The sequence below is a fragment of the Muscardinus avellanarius genome (genome assembly GCF_963383645.1).
Source record: "Muscardinus avellanarius genome assembly, chromosome: 6".
Lineage (NCBI taxonomy): Eukaryota > Metazoa > Chordata > Mammalia > Rodentia > Gliridae > Muscardinus > Muscardinus avellanarius.
In genome coordinates, this window is record NC_137791.1 from 57,142,218 (window position 1) to 57,156,964 (window position 14,747).

The 14,747-nt window shown below is 43.6% G+C and overlaps 1 protein-coding gene across 2 annotated transcripts in view; it reads left to right on the forward strand.

The window, feature by feature from the left end:
• UNC5C (unc-5 netrin receptor C) overlaps positions 1-14,747 on the forward strand; it is a gene marked incomplete at both ends in the record, with an annotated part of 397,912 nt that overhangs the window by 377,181 nt on the left and 5,984 nt on the right. For both annotated transcript variants that reach the window (XM_080697547.1, XM_080697548.1), the window contains 2 exons: positions 8,123-8,272; positions 10,113-10,277. In XM_080697547.1, the coding sequence (XP_080553673.1) occupies positions 8,123-8,272; positions 10,113-10,277 (315 nt within the window). The remainder of the gene's footprint in view (positions 1-8,122; positions 8,273-10,112; positions 10,278-14,747) is intronic.

The window sequence follows — 14,747 nt, forward strand, 5'->3', positions numbered from 1 at the left end:
AGAGGCATGCGAGGTAATCTTAGGAGTGAGCTCAGAGGGAGACAAGTGACACGACCACTTCCCTGAGTGTTGCCCCTTGGCACTTGGCTTTCAAAGTGCTACACACTTCCCTGACGTGGCAGAGTGGAGGGGCACCTAGACCAAGCCTGGGTGGCAGCAGCAGCTGTGGGAACAGCACGCAGAGCCCTAAAACAAAGTGACTTGATGGGGAAATGTTTGCATGTGGCCACCTCAGTCCAGCCTTGTTGTTATTAGGGATGAAGTGAGCAGACAGGCTCAGGGGGAGAGCAGAGCCCCCTGGCGTGAACACAGGAAGGGAAAGTGGCAACACCAGCCCAGGTGGCATCAGCGAGAGTCACCTGAGCAGTTGTGGGAGGCCGAGCTGACAGTCAGCTGTTCCCCACTCTCTGGTTCAGCAGCCTGAGACCTGAGGGCCAGAGGAGGAGACAGCACCTGCAGGGCAGAGAGCAGCCTCATTGAAAACCTGGCAGGGAGCAGGAGGGAAGGATAGCCGCTCTTTGTGGCCTCTGCTTTGGTGGAGTGCAGGCACACAGCTGTGACAGAGGCCGTGGTGACAGCCACAGTAGCAAAGAGAGAAATGCCCAAATGACCAGGGCAGGTTTCGACACTGGATTAAAGAATACGTAGAAGCAAGGCAGCTTCCACTAAATCTAATGGCAGATGTGATTCTTTTCAACACCAGTCAGCCAGATCACTGAGGGTTAGTCTTTTGAGGTTTAACAGGTGTGGTATGATGAACACCTGCCTGGGTTCTCTGCATCCCTGTTGCAGGTCCTCAGTGAAGGGGCTTTTGGAGGCACTGCTGGGTCCCCGCGTTTGCTCAGCACCATGGACAAGGCGCGGGAGGGCGGGGCTCCTTTTCCAGAGCCCTGAAGCCCAGCAAAGGAAAAAAATCTTCAAGTGCAAGGCTAGCTGCTGCCTCAGGACTGGCGTCTGTGCTTCTGTCTCAGTGCCTCAATCTCAGCCCTCCCTACAAAGCTCTCTCCACCTGCTCGGGCTTCTGGTGCTGATACTCAGCTTCATGGCAGCAAGAGGAGCAGCCAATGCATGGCTCTGTGTTTCCTTTTAGAATAAAGTGACAGCCGGCCGTGGTGGCGAAAGCTTGTAATAATCCCCACGCTTGGGAGGCAGAGACAGGAGGATCACGCAGGTTCAAAGCCAGCCTCGCTGGCTTAAGAGATGCTGTTTCCAAATAAAATATAAAAATCGGTCTGGGAGTGTAGCCCGGAGGTAGAAGGACTTCCAGGAGCCCTAGTACCACCAAAAATAAATAAATAAATAAATAAGAACAAAGAGTGACAAAAAAGAACATCTAGAAACAACATCAAGAATGAAGCAAGACACAATAAAACAAGACCAGGATATAACCTTTCAATCATCTCTTCAGTTAAACTTAAGTTTAATCATTTGCTTAACCTTTCTCTGGTGATGAGGTATCTAATAAAGGAAAAGAATGATAAGAAAGTAGTTAGGAAGACAAAAAAAAAAGGCAGACAGACTGATTAAAAGCCACACAATCCATCAATGGATAATTACCCCTAGAGACACTGGAAGATAAAACAAATGCCTCCCAGACTGAAGGTGGACCAATTTGGAGCAGTGGTGTCATAGAGAGCAAGTTGCTGTCTAGAGCTATGGTGAGGAGAGGACACAGTGGGCAGAGGAGGAGGGAGACCAAAGGAGGAGGGTGACCAAAGGGGGAGGGTGAACAGAGAAGGAGAAAAAGCAGAGGAGGAGGCTGAGCAGAGTCGGAGTTCAGGCGTGGAGGAGGGTGAGCAGAGGAAGATGTGACTAGAGAGAGAGGTTGAGCAAAGCTGAGGAGGGTGGTAAGAAGGCAAGAGAGTGAGCAGAGGAGAAGGACAAAGAGGGGAGGAGTAGAGGAAGAGTGTAAGCAGAGAAAGAGGGCTAGGAAAGAGGAGGGCAAGCCGAGGAAGGGGAGCAAGGGAAGAGAGAGATTGGGGAGGAGGATGGGAAGAGGAGGTGTGTGAGATGAGGAGAGTGAGCAGAGGTGAAGGGGGATGAGGAGGAAGGTGAGCAGAGAACCTGAGGACAGTAACCCTCACTGAAAGCATGGAGCCCACCAGCTCTATTCTCTGGAGCCTCTGAACCTCGGTCTTGGCACAGAGTTACCCACAGTCATCTTAGCCCTGTTCCCAGCTTCTGTGTGGACCCTGTGGCAAGGCTTCTCTTTCCCAAGATGTGCCTCCAGCACCTATGTGTAAGCCACCCTGTCACAGGGCCCCCGGTGAGCAGCTGGGACCTGTCAATGAAAGAAAAACTTGCACAGGCTTAGAAGGACCCAGAGGAGAAAGAAGGACCAGGCAGAGAAGGCAGATGCCATCTCACCCCAACAGTCATAAAGGGGACAAGTTCCAGAGTTAGAAAACCCAGTTTATAGGAGTCAATGGGATTCCAGGGGTGTCCCCCCTTCTGCCTCAGATCCCACAGTCTAGGAGCCTGGGAGAGTTCTGGGCGCAAGCCAGAGCTGCTCCCTTTATGCACACAGGCCTTAAAACGGCTTAGATTTATTGTGGCTCTTAAGTGGCCCGGGCTAATGGCTTGGCATGGATAATGTCTTGGTTTAATTGGTTATTGTGCAAGCTGCTTGTTTCTACTGTGGACCCCCTTGTCACTGCCTTTGGAGCAATCCCTCAAAGGCTCCTGGAATCAATTCAGCCCTCACTCAGGCCTATGCTGGAGGCAGCTATTGATCTGGGGAAGAAGCCTTTCCCTCAGGACAGCTGGGAAGCCTAGGGACAGCAGGCTTCTGGTCAGCTTCCACTGGGGGGGGTGGTGAATGTGTACACATGCAGGTAGCCACGGAGGGATGGGCTAGAGACACCTCTAATAATGAACTCTGAAGCCAAACATGGTGACACAGGCTTGGGAGGCTAAGGTAGGAGGATCACGGGTTCAAGGCCAGACTTAGAAACTTAGGGCGACCCCATTTCAAAACAAAACAAAAAAAAAAAAAATTAAAATGGCTGGAGATATAGCTCTGTAGTAGATTGTCCCTGGGTTCAATCCCTATTACTAATAACAAATAAACAAACACACACAAAAATCAACTCTGCATGTCTTTTATATTTATTTGTTTTTGTAATACTGAAGATTGAACTCAGGGACACTCTACCACTGAGCTACACTCCCAGCCCCATTATTATTTTTTTTATTTTGAAACAGAGTCTCTAGTTATATAGTGTGCTGGCTTTAAACCTACAATTCTTCTCTCTCAGCTTCCCAAGTACTGGGATCATAGGTGTGTGCTACCATACCTGGCTCCTTTTTATTTTTAATTGTGAGACAAAATTAAAGGCTGGCCTCAACCTTGTGATCATCCTACCTCAGCCTCCCAAATATCTAAGTGAGAATGTCTCTACAAAGTAAAATAAGTGAGATGAAGATAGAATCTCATGAGGAAGTAATGATGGACCCCCTTCTCTTCTAACCAGAGCCAGTTCAGCAGGTCAACCCAGAGCCAGAAAAAGCCCAAGTTGGGGCATGATTCCAGTTGCGGTGGACAACCTCTGCCAAGGAAAATGACATTTATGTTTCTGAGAACAAAGATCCTAGATGATCCTAAATTTTATTATGGCATTTCTTTCCAAGGTCATGGTATTTTTTCTTAAGTCTTCCTAAATCTTCTGACCTTATATATTTGGTTCTTGTTTTCTTTTAAGGTATGGGGAGTATCCTAATCTTTGTGATCCAAAGTTAGCCTGGCTAGAAGCTGCTTTAGAGCTGAGCACACTACAGTGTGGTTACATGCCCCCATAGCAGTCACCCCACTCACCCCACCCCACCCCACTCACCATGGACAGGACAGTTGGAGGCAGGGATAGGAGCTCACTGCCTGTGGATTCCAGCCCAACACAGTCCCTGGCAAGCCTGGTGTGTCTCATTGATGTTAAGTGAATGTTCCTAGGAATTAAAGGAGTAAAACATTTAACTCTAAAGCCATAGTTTATTGATTTGTATGTCTGTTATTTTTATGTCTTCGTGAGCATCTGTAACTCATATATATTTACCAAGATGATTTCATGCAGAAAGAACCCAGAAAATCAAGTTTCTTGAAATATAAGTTACAACATATTGTAAGAATCTACTATAGTATTTCTCAAATTATAACGTTTAACACTGTAACAATACAGAACCAAATATGAGTAGCCTGTCATCTCTGTTGGCTTCTTTCATGGTCTCATGCAAAACTCATACATGGGACTCACCACCATACAGGGCATCTCAATTCTGACTCACCTGTGGTTTTAGTATTCAAGGAGTTGCTTTGTTTGTTGACTGAGATATCTTTAATTTATCTTCAAATATCTTTAGAGATTTGATTCTTGTGTCCTGCTGCATTTTATGTTTCCTTCAAGTTAAACATCCTGAGTGTAAAATTCCAGTTACTACTTTCCAGGAAAATATGGTAAATTTAATTTGGCAAAGATTCTTTCTACTAAATCATTCACTTCTTGGCTAATTTCTCCAAAAGCTACTAGAGAGAAGACAGCTGCTTAAATAAGTTGTCTCCAAAATGAAGTTCACATACCCAGGCCCAATGAACTACTGGGGCAAAAATAGACAATATTACTACTTTTGTATTTATTTATCTTAGATCAGTCTTAACTTTATGTACATTTCATACCATACTGGCATACTGACACATTAATATAAGTGATATAACTCATAAAGTAAGTAACATAAAGTACATGCAAAATTATTTTTAATTTATAGAAATATGCAAATGTTTAGAGACCTCTGCTCATATCGTAGGTGTACATTGATGGGGAATTTATCTTTCACCAAGGTTTATGTCCAAATGAAGAGGAGAAAAGTAATCAGGCTCCACCTAGTTCTTTGCAGTAACTTTATGTCCCTGTTGGTTAAAGGAGAGATAAAGGGCTTAAGAATATGAAGAGAAGCCATGTGTGGTGGCATATACTTGTAATCTCAGTATTTGGGAGACTTGAGGATCATAGGTTCTCGGCAAGCCTCAGCTACTTGTGAGGCCCTCTGCAACTTAATGACACCCTGTTTGAAATTAAAAAATAAAAACAAAATAGAGGCAGGGGTATAGCTCAGAGGTAGAATGCCCCTGGGTTCAATCCCCAGTACCACAAAAAGAAAAGAGAATATGGATGGCATGTACTCTCTGGCTGTACTGTCATTAATATGGTACTTTATTTAGTTCTTTCTGTCCAAAAGGCTCTTCACACCAATCTAGTCTTTTTCAAACTAGGGAAAATACTTTGCCATAACTTCTGAGCTTATAGCTGAAGAATTCAAAGTATAAGCCTTTTTCATCAGTTGACTTCAACCTAGACTTTGCACACAAAATGTGATATTAGATTTCTTGAGATCAAGGTCAGGGCCAACATGCGGATAAGGATTTTTTTTTCAATGTCCTCCCTGCAAGAGAACTGATGATGCTCTAGTATCCTTTGGCATTCTATGCTGGTTGTAGGGAAGAGGTGTGGATTATACATTGTTGGGTACAATTACCTCCCAGAATACAATGCATCTTCTTTTAGACATCCCAGGGAGATAATTTGGATGTAATGAAGATCTATAGTAATCAGATAATTACTATCGATTGCTCTTTAGACGTCTTGATGAGGTAATTAGGGCGTACTGGAAAGAAGCTAGAACTGATTGATTGGCATGACTGTAATCTCTAAGATTTCTAATTATGTTTCTTTTCTTCTAATGGCTTATAAACAAACATCATTTTAGCTTTAGAATTTGTCAGGTGCCAGGTTCACTGGGAACATCAGCTTTCTCTATTATGCTAACTAGACACCAAACATGATCAACATAAGCTCATTATGCCTTCCTGCTGAAGCAGAAGAAACTGCAATTAACCCTCCCTTTTCTCCCTCTTCCCCATTTCCACATGGCCAGATTCTTGTCGAGGAATGGGGTGTGCAGTGTCATGGAGGGTGTTCTGGGAAGGCCATGTGTGACTCTGAGCTGGACAGATCTAGATGGCCTACTGAGGACCTGTGAGACCTGCTGATGCAAGCACAGCAGTCAGGGCACAGTGACACAACATATGTGTCGGGGTAGCCGGCTGACTCCGCCGTCTGCCGTCATATGTAATAGCTACTCATCTCGTCACCAGCCACAGTAAAGAGCGGGTCAATACTGTCAGCCAGCTGGATCGCGCTTCTCTACATCAGGGTGCTATTGCCTCCCTCAGTGCTCCCATTAAACACTAATTAGAGGACTCCCCGTCGAAGGCCTCATTCCACATTATCCTGGTGTTCCCTACACCTTACAGGACCTTCCAGCGCTTGCTTTGTTCAAAATAGTGGCCTGATCTAGAAATGACGGAAGGTAAGAACCACTAAAGCAGCGACTTAAGATGAGCGTTAGGCATTTATTCAAGGATGGTGGTTAAGATGCGCACTTATTGGACAAGTGTGTGGGTCAGCATTCATTCAGTATATGTGAAGTGCATGCGGTTCTGGGTTGCAAACAACCTGGCTCCCATGGTAGAAATTGTCCATTGCACCCCATCTGTACTTGGTACCCTGGTAGGTGCTCAATACATGCAGGTCGCATTCTAAATGCATACCTGTATTCTTGAGCTCCCTACTTTTTATTGAAATATCACCAAAAAAGAAGATCATATTTTGATTTTATATTTTGTAGAATCCATTATTTTCCTGGACCCCTGTTTTCAAAAAGAACACAAATTATGCATATTCTGTCACTAACACAGTTAAGGCATGAGAGGAGGAAAGTGCAGGGGGATGGTTCAGACAAGAAAGGAGACCCAGTGTATGTGGCTCATGGATAACTTATGGTGTGCTGTTGTTTGGATAATTGCAGCTGTATTTTCAAATGCTTCATTAACTCCCATTAACCAGCTTGAGAAATGGAAATACATATGGAATTTGTCTCCTTGTTATATCTTCATAGATAAGAAAAGTAGGGAAAAAATTTTTCATCGGCCACAATTACTTGAGAAATGAGGTATTCTGTTTAAAAGTTTAATCTGAGTAACTGCTTATTTTAATAGTTGTTGTCTAAAATCCTTGCTAATTGTTATCATAAAATTGTCCTCCAATAGGACATATAATGGATATATTTCACTTGATTTTAGTAATTTGCATAATTTTAAGCAAAAATTTTATGATTTTATTTCTGTTTATAAAGAAGCTGGGGGAAATCATGAAAGTATAATGGGGAAATAGAGATGATTAGAGCAAAGGAAAGAGGGTAAAGAAAAGTACTGCACAGTGAATTTGGTCACATTGTTAAATGCATCTACAAATATACCACAATGAAACCCACTATGCCATATAATTCATACGTGCCAATTAAAAAAATACAAAGGCCTGACATGGCGGTACATGTCTGTAATCCCATATGTGGGAAGTTGAGACAGGAGAATTGTAGGTTCACAGCCAGACTCAGCAATTTATCAAGGGCCTCAGCAACTTAGTGAGACTTTGTTTCAAAAATAAATAAATAAATAAATAAATAAATAAATAAATATAAATAAATAAATACTAAAGTTGGGCCGGGGATATAGTTTGGAAGTAGAATTTCCCTGTGATTAATTTCTAGTAACACCACCAGCAACAACAACAAAACTAATAAACAAAAACTAATAAATACAAGAGATAGACCTAAGTATCTAAAACATATTTCAAATCTTTTTCTGTTGGTTGGCTTTATCAACTCAAATGTATTGATTTATCTTTTAATTATTTGACCCATTCCTAAAAGTTTATTAAAAATCTACATTTTTATCTATCTGTATTTCTATGTATTTTCCCTTTTACCTTTTATCTATCTGTATTTCTATGTATTTTCCCTTTTTCTCCTATTCAGGGTTCTGGTTATTATTCTCCTGTGTTGGATTAAATACTCCACTTGCAGACTATACTGAATTTGCTCCCTGTCGGTGTGATGGAAATTGCTGAAACTGTTTGTCAGTAGGGCCCAGTCCCAGACAAAATGGCAGGGGCTGCAGCTTGAAGGTCATGGGGCGACAGCAGTGGGTGCTCACAGGGGGATTCACAGCAAGGAAACATCTGATAGAAGTGAGACGATTCATGAATGTGACCTGGTTTGGGGCGTCTTGTTACAGGAAGTTCTACAACTTGAGAGGCAGATGGGAGGACAACTCCTGGAGGAGCCCAAGGCTCTTCATTTTAAAGGCAGCACCCACAACCTGCGTCTATCCATTCATGACATCGCCCATTCCCTCTGGAAGAGCAAGTTGCTGGCTAAATATCAGGTAAGGCCGCCAATCTGAACTAAAGGATGGAGACAGCTTCAAGAAAGAGGACTAAGATTATCTAGACATACCCAGTCTCTTAATTGAAATTATTCTTATGTCAGCATTTGTTTTCTCAAAAGAGTTTGGGGTCAGTCAAAATTTATGAGAAATGTTTGACAGACATGCTTAGAAATTCTCCTGAACATTAACTCTACTCTCATTGTTTTATTTTTTAATAAATAACTTACAATTGTGTCATTTTAATTAATTTCCACAGTAAGTGTTCACATGAATTGATAAAAATAATAGCCCTAAAAGTCAAGCATGGTGGCGCATGCTTGTAATCTCAGTACTTGGAAGGCGGAGACAGGAGGATTGCCCAGGTTCGAAGCCAGCCTCAGCTACTTAGTGAGGCTCTCAGCAACTTAGTGAGACCCTGTTTCCAAATAAAATATAAAAATAGGTCTGGGAGTATAACCTGGAGGTAGAAGGTCCCTGGTTTCCATACCCAGTACAGAAAAAAAAAAAAAAAAGACGTAAATACATTCATAGGAAAAACCAAAGGACATTATATACTTTATGACACAAATTTGGCTTTGGCCTTACTAGGAGAGCACCCTCACATTGCAAACTTAGAAGGAACCCCAGTTTGGGAATGGAAATGGCATGGAAAAGTAAAACTCAGGCAGGATTTTATTAAATAACAAGTAGAAAAAAACTGTTCCCATGTCTTTTTGGGTAAACCAATGGGTGCTCAGATGAGCACTAGAGACCTCATTGCCATCCAGGAAATGGAGCACAGTTAGAGAAGCTGGGAATCCACATCTGCAAGCAGGCATACCCAGCCCCAGCCCTGCCACTGATCTGGTGGCCATTTTTAATACAAGTCAATGGAAATACTAGAGAGGCTGAAGGGAAGACTTCCCAGCTCCATCCCTACTCTTATATATCCCCTCCGAGAAGCTCACTCACCCTGTCAGATGGTTCCAGTCTCTCAAACACTCTCCAGTGTGCTCGGTCTATCTCACTGGACTCTGCAGGTCTCTGAAGTTGGCACTCCTCTGTCCACGTTTTTGCCAATGAGCAAGCTAAGACAAGGAAAGGTTGGGTAATTTGCCCCCAAATTCTCACTGGGTGAAGGGAGGATGGTGTTCGCTCTGCCTTATTTGGCACCTGAGCCTCTGCCCTTCAGTGCCCTCTCCTTTTTTAATTTACCAACATTTTCTTTGCTTTATTGAGACAAGATTTTGAGATGACCCACCTAAGGTGGTCTAGACTTTTATAAAATTCAACCCCTGTGAGCGGTGTGGTGCTTCTTAAGCTAAGGGCTTTGTTTGTGGCAGCTGATGGAATCTGCAGCTTCCCAGTGGAGTGAATTTTGGCATCTTCATCCCATGCAGAGGGAGGGTTGAGGAATGAAAGGGAAGGGTATTCATTCATTCATGATCCTGTAGGCTTTCTTTGCTTTTCTTCAGAATGTCATGGCAGGGATGGATCTCTTTTAATGAGCATTGGTAGTAGGTGTTGGTTTTATTTTGAGAGTTTTTAAGACTTTAAAAATATCATTTATAATGGCTCTTTGTTTCTGCCAATGAGAGATTTGTAACAGACTAGTTTGGTATTTGCATTCTCGATGCTGACTCCCTGGGTCTAAATCTCAACTCTGCTACATAGCATGTGATTTGGGTGAGTTCTTTTAACTATCTGGGCCTCTGTTTCTTCATTAGCAAGAGAGTCAGGATATAATAGTACATTGGGCTGTTCTGAGGATGAGAAGAGGGCCTGTAATACCAAGACAGTAGATGTCTGATAAGTGCTTTTGGATAGTATGACTCGTTAACACTCTTATATCCTTTAGGAAATTCCTTTCTACCATATCTGGAGTGGATCTCAAAGAAACCTCCACTGCACATTCACTCTGGAAAGATTTAGCCTGAACACTGTGGAGCTGGTCTGCAAACTGTGTGTGCGACAGGTGGAAGGAGAAGGACAGATCTTCCAGCTAAACTGCACTGTGTCAGAGGTAAGCAGCTCTTGACATTCTCCTAAAGTAGAGGATGAATAACCCTCAGGAGGAGAGGGAGTGGGGGGAGTATCTTAATATACGCCCTATGGAATTCCTCAAAAACTTTTTATAGGTCTTATGTATCAAAAGAGTAAGTTTTATTTCAATGCATGTGGAAGCTAGATCCATGAAAGAATATAGCAGGGAATAGTTTTTTCAGAGATAAGTCCTACTTCTCATTCTGTGAATTGAAGGATCCTATTCTAACTTTTAAGAATAGATCTGAGTTTCAGGCATAAGGTTTAAGTAGCAGGCACACGTAACTCTTCCCCCAGCATCTGCACCCTCCATCTGTCCCACCTCCCCTTCTGCTTCTTTCAGGGACCCCTCTACTTTGCCCTTATCACATCCTCCTGAGTGAAGTGGAGATAGAGAGGAAGCCCCTTGGAATCCCCACATTTTTCTTCTCTTTCCTCCATGTTGAAACGAAAAATCTCTTGGTCTTCTCTTTCTTCAATAACCGCATTCTTCATATATCAGAAGAGATGCCTTTCCCTCAAGTTAGGAGAAATATTTCAGAAATAGAAGCAAAATCCCCCCCCCGCCCCGTAGCCTTCATGTTTGCCTTTCTTTGCCATGATTTTCACACACTTCAGTTGGACATTTTTATAAGTCCACTTAACAGTGATAGTAATGATCACTGCTACTTAAAACTTCTCAGTAAGGAAAGAGGAGGTGCCCGTGCCCTTATCTTCCCTTGGTTCCAAAGGCTAGAGTTTGAAAAGTGTTAATACTTCATGCTGGAGGAACAAAGGAAAAAGAATAAGGCAAACGGTCCGAAGGCAGCCTGTCCGGGGCCTCCAGAGCTATGTTCCTTGCTGCTCGCTCAACCACAAAGCACAGGATTGTCGTATTTCAAATCTACAGCAGGCCAGAATATGATTTAAAACACTACTCCTCCCTCGCTGTCTCACGCATGGTGACGAATGAAATGTCAGGCTGTTCAGCTCGTCCTGCTTCATGTGTTGTATTTAAAGAGGATCTTCCTTGACAAATCAGGGGAGGAGGGAGCACGAGAGCCTCATGACACCCCATCTTTCTTTCCCACAGCCTGCCACCGCGGTGCGGTCATCGTTTCCTCCTGTAGTTTTGTGAGACTTTTGCCTCATAAACAACTTTAGTCACAGACCCCAGTGACATTCATAAGGCATGATCTCGGTGTCAGGGTGCCATGGCAACCGCCTGGGCCTTTGGATGCGCAGCCCTATCTCCCAGGCACACCGCACCACCCCTGCTGGCTCCAGAGGGTGTTTTTACTTTCCAGGCTCAGCGGGTCTGCAAAGTTCAATAACCACCCAGCTCCCGTGGTAACAAAGGCTGTGGAATTTTGGAGGGGGGTGAGGAGGCCTGGTCCTTTGATGCTGGCTTTCTGTTCGGCGTGAACATTTGCTGTGTGCTGAAAAGGTGGATCAGATGCAGCCTGGAATGAAAGAGAGCTGCTCAGCGCTCACCCCCACTAGGGCCACCATCTCCTCGGAGAAAGGACAGTCGTGCAGAGTGTGATCACAATTTAAGGACTTTCTTTCTTGTGCCAACATAGAGGAAAGATGGTTTTTTTGCAACCTGGCGGGAGGGAGTCAGCTCGGGGAGGCCAGCCCTGCGGGCACATCGGGTGCACTGGCCCGTGTGTGACAGACAAGCATACAGGTAACTAAGGAGCAGGAGAAGTAACCCAAGTGGAGATGACTTTGGGGATTAAAGGACACTCTGCTGCCTTTACTTTTGGGTCACTGAGTCCCCACCATTGTGCTTAGCATGTGAATGCAGGTCAGGGGACACAGAGGAGGGAGTGCGGTCTGAACTGCTGTTTGAGTGGAGGATCTGTGCTCATGAACAATGGACTCTGGGTAGTGCTGGGACCGGATCCTCATGAAAAACTCTAAAAAGGGGACAATATGACTGACAAACCCAAAGCAAATAGAGACAAGGCTCCATTTGCACTCTCTTTCTTCTGAAGCCTGCTCCTTCCTAGGGTCACAGGGCGAGATGGCAGGTAGATGAGGCTCCCAATTCCAATGTCCTGTCTCCCAAGAATGAGTTGACTTGTCAGGGCTATGCTTCCTCCTCCCCTCCCCAGCCACCCACCGCTCCAGGGTGCTCAGCAGCCAGTATTTACAAAGCCACTCAGCACTTGGCCTGTCTAGCTGCTGGAGGGCCCATTGCTCACCATGAAGACCACAGTCTGGGGAAGCCAACTGTCTCCCTGGTGCCTTTACCATGGGTTACTTAAAAGCCTCTGACTTTACAGAGATGAATTTTAGGAATGAATATGTATGCAAATGGAAAGGTATTGGCATGAATGAACCTGCAAAATGTAAATGATAATCAGAGAGTTTTTGGTTTTGATTTCCATTTTAAACAGGTAAATAATAAGCACTATAGTCTCCATTATCTTCAAGGGGAAAATTGGTATAGAGAGGAAAGAGAAAGTTATAGTTTTTTCCACACCTCTATTCAGTCTTAGCTAGAGACATAGACCCCTTGTTGTACATTGCCAAGTGGACATAGTTCTGTAGTAATATGGACATTTATCTATTTGATCTCAGTTTTCTCATGCTTAAATAGATGTAGTAATATATTATTGTTTAACATGGGTTTGATAATATATTGTATGTTGAGAATGTTGTGAAAGTGAACAAGCAAATTCCAAAATATGCTGTGAAAGGACTTGACTCACAATTAAGGTACATTGACCATCCTTACTGTTCTTAGGGTAGGTTGGTTCTTGAGAAAACTCTACCATTCCAGTCTCTGGAATCCCTCATCAACCTGCGCTTTAGATTCCCTTTCCCTAAGAATCTAGATACAGTGGCACACAGCTGTAGTCCTAGCTACTGGAGAGGCTGAGGCAGGAGGGTTATCTGAACCCAGACACTGAAGAAGGCCAGATCCTACATCACACACACAAAAAAACTAAATGTTTGGGCTGTGGGTGTAGCTCAGTTGCACAGTGTGTGCTTAGCATGCATGAGGCCCAAAGTGTGTCCCATTACCCATAACAGCTGGTTGGGTAATGTTGAAAAATCATGTGTTTAAAGGACTCATTCAAAGACAGATGGTACCAATATCATAAACAATTATTGTAATAAGCATTCTGTAAGAGTAATCTCTATTTTTACCTGGAAGTAAATAAAAGGAAAACTAATGACAACTGATATTACTATATGAAATTTGAATATAGATGTATATATGTATTTTTTAATTTAGCTCCAAGGCTATTATCAGCCACCTGGTAAGAAGGACAAGAAATTGTGCCCTATAGAGCTTATTTTGTCTACATAATAAGAAATAGGCAGAGTAGCCAGGGTTAAAGAGCTCAGGAAGTTAACAACTACATAAAATAGTGATGGTCCTGCTAGGTGTGGTGGCACACGCTTATAATCCCTGCTCTTGGGAGGCGTAGACAGGAGGATCGCGCAGGTTTGAAGCCAGCCTCGTTGGCTTAAGAGACCCTGTTTCCAAATTTAAAAAAATATAAAAATAGGTCTGGAAGTGTAGCCCAGAGGTAGAAGGGTTTCCAGGAACCCCAGTCCCCAGTACCACACACACAAAAAAAGTGATGGTCCTTTAATCACCAAGAAATGGGGAATAGTATGTGAGCAGGCCTCCCTCCCTGAGACCCAAGCCTACTGTCACTGGCTTTTTTTTTTTTGGGGGGGGGGGGTACTGGGGTTCTTGAAAACCCTTCTACCTCTGGGCTACACTCCCAGACCTATTTTTTTTTATACTTTTTAAATTTGGAAACAGGTCGGGCGTGGTGGCGCACGCTTGGAATCCCTGCGCTTGGGAGGCGGAGACAGGAGAATCTAGCAGGTTCGAAGCCAGCCGCGCTGGCATAAGAGACCCTGTTTCAAAAATATAAAATAGGTCTGGAAGTGTAGCCCGGAGGTAGAAGGGCTTCCAGGAACTCCAGTACCACCAAAAAAATAAAAAAATAAATTTGGAAACAGAGTCTCTTAAGCCAGCGCGGCTAGCTTCGAACCTGCACGATCCTCCTGTCTCTGCCTCCCAAGTGCGGGGATTACAAGCGTGCGCCACCACGCCCAGCTTTCATTGGCTTTTAACTTCAGGTGATAACACTGAAGAGACCCAATCAACTGCTTAGTCCTATTTATCTAGAAAAAAGATGGACATACTACTCTACGGGTGAAGTTTGATCAGAAACTGGCTTCATCTTCTTTCTATACTAAGAAAAAACATTGTTTCTCATCTCAGCAAATATTGAGTAGTTTCTACAAACAGAGAATAATGATAACTATCATAGGGATTCTGAGAATCACAAAAATACTCTAACCTCAAAGCAGTTTGAGAAATCAAAAGAATTCATACATAAATACAACCAAGGTGCACAGGACAGAGTATGAGGAATGCAGAAGGTTGGCAGAAGAGCCCAAGGAGGGCTCAGCTAGGGTGTCTTTGGTTGTTTCT